General features: G+C 51.6%; 1 protein-coding gene across 2 annotated transcripts in view; it reads right to left on the reverse strand.

Moving 5' to 3' along the window:
* LOC104520483 (gamma-aminobutyric acid receptor subunit beta-4) overlaps positions 1–7,866 on the reverse strand; it is a 73,664-nt gene extending 65,798 nt beyond the window's left edge. Inside the window, exons 1-2 of one of the 2 annotated variants that reach the window (XM_010162185.2) lie at positions 7,242–7,866; positions 3,083–3,171 (exon numbers count right to left, since the gene is read on the reverse strand). In XM_010162185.2, the coding sequence (XP_010160487.1) occupies positions 3,083–3,171; positions 7,242–7,321 (169 nt within the window). In that variant the 5' untranslated portion in view covers positions 7,322–7,866. The remainder of the gene's footprint in view (positions 1–3,082; positions 3,172–7,241) is intronic. The other variant, XM_010162184.2, reaches the window with a different exon arrangement.
* Between the last annotated feature and the right edge of the window lie 1,522 nt (positions 7,867–9,388).

Here is a 9,388-nt window from a genome sequence, read left to right on the forward strand (position 1 = left end):
TATTCCTTTTGTGGGTTGCATTTCTCACATGGGAATCTGTCTGGGAAGGACCTTTCTCTGCCTGCACCTCTGGAGTACCCAATGCTGTCTGCTCTGATCTTCCTGCCCCCAACACCCTCATTCTTGAGCTGCAGACAGCCGAGGACTCTGGCTTATAGAGATGCTCTTTGGAGCAGTTCAGCCTGGCTCACAGGAAACTGAGCGATTTCTTTGCTCCAGTCCTGTCCACTCCTCCTGCAGGCAGCTACCTGTGCAGCCAGACCTCTCAGTCACTGCTGGGCCAGCCCTGAGACAACCCATGCGGCTCCACTGGGGCAGATGGCTCTAAGCAGGACCTGCCACCCCTCCAAGGTGTTGCCTCAGCCATTCACAGCTCATTCTAACTGGTCTTCCTGGGGAAAGAGCACAAGAGGGTAAAGAGTGATTGCCTGCCCCAGCAGAGATGGCTTACACCCCTCTTGCCCAGATGGAATGCAGCCGAGAGGTGACACAAAGGTCCAAGTAGAGCACAAGGCAGACTGTGGGGCACTGTCCTGGAGAACAGCCCAGTCCTCAGGCTGCTGGGACTGAGGTTCAGTCCAGTCCCACGTGTCCCTGAGAGATGGCAAGTCTGCGCAGACACAGCTTCCAGGGCTTTGCCCAAAGTGTGCCTTTTCCAGCTGCACATGATTTATTGGGGGGATCTTTGCCCTCTCCACAGCAGGAGAGGGGCTGTGGGTGAACTAGAAGCTACAAAGGGTTAGATGCATCCTGGTGTGATCCCACTGGATTTCTCCTAGGAATGGATTTGGCCCAGACAACTGGTGAGCTCTGGGGACAGCAGTGGTGCAAGGAAACTTCCACCCCTTTCCCCTGGGCTTGTAATGCTAATGATCTCCAGCTTTCAGACTCACCTCTCAGCTCACCCTTCCCTCATCTGTAAATGTTGCAAGGGAAATTTTGTCCAGATAAGCTTATCCTCAAGGGGAGGGGGCCAATCATGCTGAGAGTTAAGGCATCCCTGCACACCCAGCACCAAAGGCACCATCACTGGTGCTGCCAGCCAGGACTTTGCACTCACGAGCAGAGGGAAGGACAAGAAAAGGTGAAAGGCAACAGTGAAATGAGTACAGGAAAGAGGGTTACTGTCATCTTTCTATTTCTCTACCTGAGTGAGGGAAAATGCAGTTTGTACTTTGGGAATTCAGAGTAAAATCAATTGAAATGCAATGGTTGCCCAAAACCATCTATTTTACAGTCAGGAAGGACGCAGTGCCTGCCGAGCCCAACCCGTGCACCGCACAGAGCTGGCAGGGTCAGCAGTGCTGCCTGCACCAAGCCCTGTGCTGCCTTGCCCAGGCTAAAGGAAGGGGTGGTCCATGTCCTAGGGGGGTGGGTGGATGCCCTGGGGACCTGGTGTCAGAGCACACAGGCTGTGAAATGGACCTGGGCTGCTGGACCTCCAGCCCCACAGCTCCCTGCTGCACCCCTCTGCTCTGTGCCTCTGTGGAGCCAGATCACCTCCTGGTTTACTGTATCATAATCACCTCAATAGCTTACAGTATGGTTTTCTTGCAGTTTTTATGTCATATCTGCAGTTCTCTCCATCATGATATGTGACTGCACCAATTCCTGCAATTGGGGCTGGCCAGCTAATAGGGACATTGCATGTTTCCCAGACAGAACCTTTAAATCAAACCCCACATTCAAATGAGAGAAGAGAGAGGAGGAACCCCTGTCTCCTTGCAGAGCGCTGCAAGCCTCCCCACTGCTCTGAAGTGACCCCCCAGATGCCCCCCGTGCACTGTGGAGGGATGAGCATCTCCCCCATCCCACAGTCCTCCATGAGGCCAGAGCTCAGCAGCACTTGGTGCTGCTGCCTAAAGTCCCTGCCCCACCTCAGGGGACAGAGCAGTGGTGAGGGGAGTGGGGACGGTGAGCGCGGGGAGGGAAGGCAGTCTCTGCCAAAGGAAAAGGGGCACTGAGTGGATGGGGGCAGGGAAACCAAGGATTCACAGAGAGATGGGTTTGTTCATGAGGTCATAGGAAACTGGAATACACTGAGGTGACTTCAAAACCTGATGAAATCAGTGAGGATATTCCGCCACCCCCAGCTTCAAGAAACTCTGGATCAGGCCCTTTGTGAGAAAACTCCTCCCTTGTATCACCACGGACTCAGCCCTGGCACCTCTCCCCTCGAGAGCACAAGCATGATTATGCTTCCCAGCAGTCATCAGGAGAAGGACATCTCAATGTGGTTCCTGTTCTCCTGCAGGCTGAAGATCTCCCAATCCCACACATCTCCTCATGAGGAGGAAATAGCATTGCCCAGAAAAGACTGAAAACAGCTAAGTTCTTCAGGCTAAAACCAGAAGTCCTCCAAATCCCCCTCCTATGTGGTGAGCTGTAGTTCTCCACTGCCTGCTCCTCTCCAACAAAAGACCTCAACTGTGCTCTGGAGTATGATGGTACACAAGGATTATTTTATGTTTCATCTCCACCAAGACAAGAAAGGGAAGGCTATTTCAGTTCTCCTTTTTGCTCACAGGACACAAGAGAGGAATTGCAGATCCTCACATCTCCAACCAAATAAGGAGCAAGGCCACCATCTCCCCAGGGAATATTTTATCCCATATTGTTGCTGTGAGAGCAGCCTGGCAGACTGACCAACAGCCCTGCCAATGGACACCCCAACCCTCCACAGGGAAAAAAGCTAAAAAATCTGATATTGGGAATAGAGGTGGAGAAGGGTGACCTGTCGTCTGCACTGGAGGAAAATTTGGAGTAGAGAAACAGCAGAGTGTCTCTGTCCCAGCAAAATCTCCTCAGAAATATCAGACCATGGACAACTCCCCAGCTGTCTGCAGAAAATGGTTATGGCAGGAGGAGAGGAGCTGGTGAAAGGAGAAGGGAAACCAGGAGGTAAGAAAGAAATGTGAGGGAGGAAGCAAGAAGAAGATGAGCGCTAGCAAATGTTGTGTGGGGAGGAGAAGTCAGGTGAGAGTGTTTCGTAGGGTCAGTGCATGTTGTGAGCAGCTGAGCCGGCAGCACAGACACACAACAGCCCCCAGGCTCTGCTCCCCAAGACCGGCCACCACCATACCTCCAAAGTCAGGCCTGAGGCGGACGTCATAGCCCTTCAGCAGTTTGTCCACAATCTCTTTCACCACAGAAATATTCCCAGTGGATGGGCTGAAAGACAAAAGAAGAGAGTCCTTGTCATCCCATGTGCCACCAGCCCCACAGGAGGGGGTCCCAGCTGGGAAGCACCACAAGAACATCCCTCTTGCCCACGGCACCAAAGCGCCTGTTTGTGCTACAGACACCTCAGCCATGGGCAGAGCCTCCCCGCTTCCTTTCCCACTTGTATTTTCTGTCCCTGGCACAGCTCTTGGCCCCCAGCTTGCCAGGGACCCACAGGCCTGCCAGGGGTCCTAAGCCATCCTTGGGGGTGGCTCAGGAGTCTCAGCTGGTATTTTGGCTCCTCTTCTGCTGCTCACCCCAATTCCTGGTTACTCCAAACTCCATCCCCCTGTTCTCTTGCCTGGTGTGTGTCTGCATCCCAGCAGTTCTGCCAGGCTGGTACCCCCTCAACACAGGCACCGCTCACCACACACACCCAATCCCCAGCCACCCACCTGCACACTCAGGGGATTTCACAGTGCTCTGCCCATAGGTGGGTGCACAGACACACACAGACACACAGACACACACACACAGACACACACACACACAAACACACACAGGAATTATCCTCTCTGTTCCACCAAGGTGTGCACAGGGCAACTGCAGCCTCTCTCTTGCAGGGCTCTCTCCCCTTCCCCTGCCACGCTGGGCACTTGCTCCCAATCTCCCACTACACAGCATGGACTTGTCACACGCTGAGGTCCCCGCTACCCAAGTCCCTCCCCAGCAGGTGCCCTGCACTGTCGCACACCCCAGTACAACCTCTGCTTCTCAGTGCACCCAGGTATTTCTTCATATTGTTGAAGTAAAGCGAAGAACAAAGCTCTTTTTTATCTATGTCCTCAACATACGGCTGGTCTTTAGCGTGTAAAAATTCATTTTCTGTCACCCAGCATCACTGTGACTCTTAGCAACGCAAATCAACAGACAGACAGTGAAGGAGTCCATCTTTTGCTCCCTGTGCCAGGGCAGTGATCCTTTCCCTCCCAACCCTCTGACTTGCACAAAGGGTGGGCAGCCATCCTCCCTAACACTGATCCAGCTCCTCTAGCCATTTCAGCAAGAAGGGAGCTCTCTCTAATAACAGCCCAAGAGCCAAAGCAAAACTGATGGTGGGAAACCAGAAAGCAGAGGATGCTAAAAATATTAACCTATTCAGTGCTGGGGGGTAGATAAGTTTTCTACCTGAAAACCCAGCCTCTGTGCCACCCCCATCCCCTGCTTTGCATGGAAACAGAGACCCTGCTGATGACAACTGCTGCTCCTTGCAGTCACCCACCACAACAGCATGTCTCCCTGTCAACGCCACCTCCCACATCCATCCAAGTCAAGCTGGAAAGCTGCAGCATATCACTACCTCGGCAGTTAGCCCCGTGCCACACTGGACACCAGGGTTTGTGCTGACATGTCTGTGTGTCTGCTCGCACACACAGACAGACAGACACGCACGCTCTCCTGACCGTACGGAGGATGTACAGCCTCCCTGCCTGTGCACACATACATGCAAATCCATGAAAGCGCTGGAGCTCTAGGGCACAGCTGTGAAATGTGCACAAATGTGTGTGCAACTGTGTGACCACATCCAAGTCTGTGTGGAGGTGACAGTGGGACCTGATCTTGCTCCTTGGGTTGTGATGAGACACTGGGCTGTGGACACAGTTTATGTAGGAGCACAGAAACAGGCGTTTGTGGGTGCCTGAGACTTGAGTGACTGAGACTTGAGTGCCCAAACTGTCCATACAGTTGTGGGTGGAGGCATGTGGGACCACTGGGGAGTCTGGGCATGCATTAAGGCATGGATGCACAGGCTGTGTATCTGCAGGGATTTCTCAACTGAACAGGGATGTGCAAATGTGAGGCAGCACTCTTCCCAGGCCCAGCTTTGGGGCATGGACCAACTGTTCAGCACTTGTGCTGGGGGGCAAGTGTCTGAGCTGTGCTCCTGAGCATGCACCTTAGAGGGGTACAGCTCTTCACTGCATTGCTTTTATCACTGTAAAAAGGCCAGAGAGGTGCACACAGGTGGATATTTTCACAACACAGTGTCTAAGCTTGCAAGCTCTGCTTGCACCTGTGGATTTCTATGCAGGTATGTGAGGTTTTGCAACATGCTTATGTATATGTGCTCACTGTGGATTGATAGTGTGCACCAGCATTTGTTCATCTCTAGTCATTCCTAGATACCTAGATTTCCATGTTCACAAGTTTCTATATTCATAGATTCCCATATTCATAATATAGACACTGTGTATTTCTCAAGGGATCTAGACACTGCTGTTTAGCTCCATACAGGACATACACTCAGGAAGCAGTGTTACCTCCTTAATATAGGCAAGGAAATTGAGGCAGAGACAGTAACCAATGTGCCAGGGGCCTTGGAGAAAAGGGCAGAGTGGGAAGAGGGATATATGGGCTCTTTCTTCCTCATCAGCTACAAGTTGGCCCTGTGAGAGCATAAACTGGCATCATGATTAAGGGCAAGGTCTCTTGCCTCTCAGTGCTTCTTTTGATCCAAAAAGCCATGTCCCTCTCACTGAACAGGTAAGCTGTGCATTTGCCCACTGTGGGCGAGCAGCTGGCTGTAACTGCTGTTCCTGGCAAATGTGGGTCTGCATCCACTTAGGGAACACATACATCCAGCCTGTGAACTGAATTTTTGAGTACTGTGTCCCTGGCTGTGGGTGTGCTTTGCATATACATGTACACTTGCAGCCAAACATCCACACGTATGCACATTGTGCTGCTGGGTGGGGTGTGTGGGAATAGATGAAGGCATGTGCACATGGGAGAGTGTTTTGTCTCCAAGGTGTGCACAGCTATACATGCAAACTGTAGGTGAACATCAGTCCTGGAGAAAAGCAGATATACACACATGCAAGGACATGTCTGAGCAAAGGCTTTTGATACAGGCATCGCTCTTTACACATATGCTTGGATGTTGCCTCTAAGCATGCCTGTGTATGCGTCCATAGACTGTGGAACCATGCATGAATGGTGTGGGCAAGGTGGGCATGAATCTGCGCATGTGTGTGTTTATAACTATGGGAACATAAATCTTTGTATATAAAGATCTGCAAGCTTGTGCAGGGACCTGCATGTGTGCGTCAGGAACGCGCTGCTCAGTGTGCATGGCTGAGCAAGGAAATGTCACAGCTCCCTCCCCAGCAGACTTCATGCAAGCTGTCAGCAGAGGTACAAACCCACCTGCCCGCATGTGTGAGGAGGAGGAGGAGGAGACAGCACTACTCCTGTGTGTGTGTGAAGGCAGCAGATAAACGCCTGTGTCAGAGCAAACAGGTGTGCTCCGTGCACCTTGTCCAGGCTGGATGGGTGTCTGCACCTCTGGCTGCTCGGAGGGCTCAAGGCGCACACCAGGAATAGCTGCAGCCTGAGTACTGAGGGTATCAGTGCAAACATGTACACGGCTGCACACAGAGCAGGTAAAGCGTGCTGTGCTCTGCACGTGTGTGGTGACACACGTGTGTGCACCTGAATGGGCACGGATGAATGCGCACACGCAGGGCTGTGTCCGAACCGATCACACCCACAGATGATTGTGTTGCATGCCATAAATCTGCGTGGAGGCAGAGACATCGGCATCGCTTCCCGTACAGCGCAGACCGGGGCTTTGGTAGAGGCACAGCAGCCTGGATGTGAGTGTGGCTGCATGTGCACTGTGTGTGTACAGACACAGGCATGGCCAAGGCAGCCCTGTGCCGGGGTGCGTATGTGCCGTGCGCTCTGTCAGCTCCTGCGGACACCATCTTCCCCGGAAAAACGCTTCATTTTGCTGTTTTCCCCCAGGTCGCGTACGGAGTGTGGGGGACGCACTGCGAGTGGGCTGTGAGTGGGCTCCGTCTGCAGAGATTCTGCTCCACATCTCATGTATGAGCATCCCTCCTCCCCCTAAAATGACATGGGCTGGGAAATAACAACAGCAGGCAGCAGGGGAAGCGATTTGGGGAAAGAACCCCCTCCCCTTTCCCACATGCAGATCGATGGAGAAAACCCCGAACAAAACAAACAAATCCTGTATCAGCCCCCCTGTCCCCGCAGCCTGGGATCGCAATCCTTACCTTTGCGCACAGCAGGCGAGACAAAGAGCTGCTAAAGCAGAGACAATTCCACTCAATCTGTCTGCCTGAAATGTCCACATTTCCACAAAGACGAAGGATGAAAAAAAAAATCTTTGGAGGGGAGGGGAAAGAAGGATGGATCTTCTGAAATCCCCCTCCAAAAAAAGGGGGGGAGGGAAAAAAGAAACCAACCCCCCCCAGTTAGTGATTTCCTAGAGAAAAAGAATAATTAAAAAAAAAAAAATAAAAATGTGGGGGAAAAATATCCCCCCCCTCCTTCAGTGCCAGTCAAAGAATTCGTTTCTTCTTCCTTTCAGCATCCTTTCAACAAGAGACATCCTCTGGCAATGGAGAAAATCCCAAGAGAAAGAAAAATAAAATGCCCCAAAATGGGCTCAGCAAAATGTGAAATCAAATCTCACAGGTATGCAGAAGAAGGAGAAGAAGAAAAAATAAAAAAAGAAAAAGAAAAAAAAAAGAACTCAGTGTCCCCTGAGCACTCCACTTGGATTATTTTTCCTCCTGCTCTTTTGCCATCCGGTTCTGCAGATGTTGCATGGCTCCTGCTACCCACCTTCAGAGAAGAGGAGGAGGAGGAGAAAGATTGTGTGTGTGTGTGTGTGTGTGTGTGTGTGTGTGTGTGAGTGAGGGGGGAGGTGTGAGTTATCTAGCAATATGATTTTATTCTGGATTTTACCTACTTGCTCCCCGCTCCTTCCTTATTTTCTGAGGGGGAAGGGGAAGCAACCCAACCCCACTGTGCTGTGATTTTATTTTAGGAAAATCTCAGGCTCATCACTTGGAAGGCTTGGGGTTTTTTCTGAAAGGGTTAAAAAAAGGAAAAACAAATGCAACCCAGTAACCAAATGCATATACATATGCATGTGTAGAAAATAAATAAACCCCTGTCTGTGGAGAGAGCTGCTCTCCGAGGGAGGCTGGATGTCTCCCTAGTGCTGTTGCCGCAGCTCCTGTGGAGTTTTGCTGCTCATTGCAAAGTCACAAGAGGAAGGGAGGAGAGAGGGAGTTTGTGGATGGGGAGGGGGACTCTCTGGGCAAATTGGGATCCTGACGTCATGGCTGACAACATTAACCCCTGATGGCTTGCAGAGGGGATTTTTTTATTTTTTTATTTTTTTTCCCAGGGAGGTGGGGGCAGGGGAGAGGATGGGAAAGGTGATGGCATTTTGGCAACTGGGGTATTGCGTCTGGACAAGAGTGGCTCAGCTGCAGAGCTGGTGGGTGCTGTGGTTGCCTGAAATAATGTGACCAGCAAAGGCTGAGCTTCTTCCTTCAGCCACACAGATAAAAAAAAGATGATTTACTGAGACTTTCTCCATGCCACAGGGCAGAGTGGCCTGGTGGCCTCCTCCCAGTGAGCTGGGGAAGATCTGAAGCCTCTGGTGCAGTTCGAGACTTCTCCCAGGCCAGGGAAGCCCAGCTCAGCAGGGATGCTCAGCTTTGCCTAGAGGGTGCTGTACTTAGGGTACAATACAGTTTGTGGGAAAAGGGAGCCTGAACTTCCAGAAATGCTGCTGAGGATCAGCTCCTGGTGCTGTGGCTTTGCCTGCTGAAATGGTAACAGCCATTGAAATCTTCACAGTCACGACCTCCTGTGCATCAGCTTCTGATCTTTATCTTAAAAAGTAATATACTTAAGGAGCTCTACATCTCTACATCACACATGCAGTAATGTATTTCCATGGAGGATTTTTTTCCTAGAAAAAATAAGAGATGCAGCTGCACTTTGAATGCAGAGCAAAAGCCATGGCCCAAGGAGGAAATGTCCAAGCTCTCACACCAGGACCGTCCCAGATGCCATCACTTCTGTATGTGCCTGGCAGCCCAGAGCAGACCCTCTGAGCAGGTAAGTCTCCCCTCTCCTAGTGCTGGCTGACACCTCTGTGTGGATGGTCTCCAAAGCCATCTGGGCCAGGAGGGCAGAGCAGATGTGTCACTGCAGCTGGGCAGGACAAGGTCCAACATGCCTCTGAAGGCACACAGGGCAAGGTACAGTGGCCACCAGGCAGCACCCTCATCCTGACATCCCTGCAGGGACATCTGCCCCAGCCCCGGTGCACAAATCCTTGGCTCTGGGGTTCATAATGCTCCCTTCCCTCATGCTTGGTATGTCTCTTCATGGTTTC

The sequence above is a fragment of the Antrostomus carolinensis genome, unplaced genomic scaffold (assembly GCF_000700745.2).
Source record: "Antrostomus carolinensis isolate BGI_N321 unplaced genomic scaffold, ASM70074v2 scaffold10162, whole genome shotgun sequence".
NCBI classification, from domain to species: domain Eukaryota; kingdom Metazoa; phylum Chordata; class Aves; order Caprimulgiformes; family Caprimulgidae; genus Antrostomus; species Antrostomus carolinensis.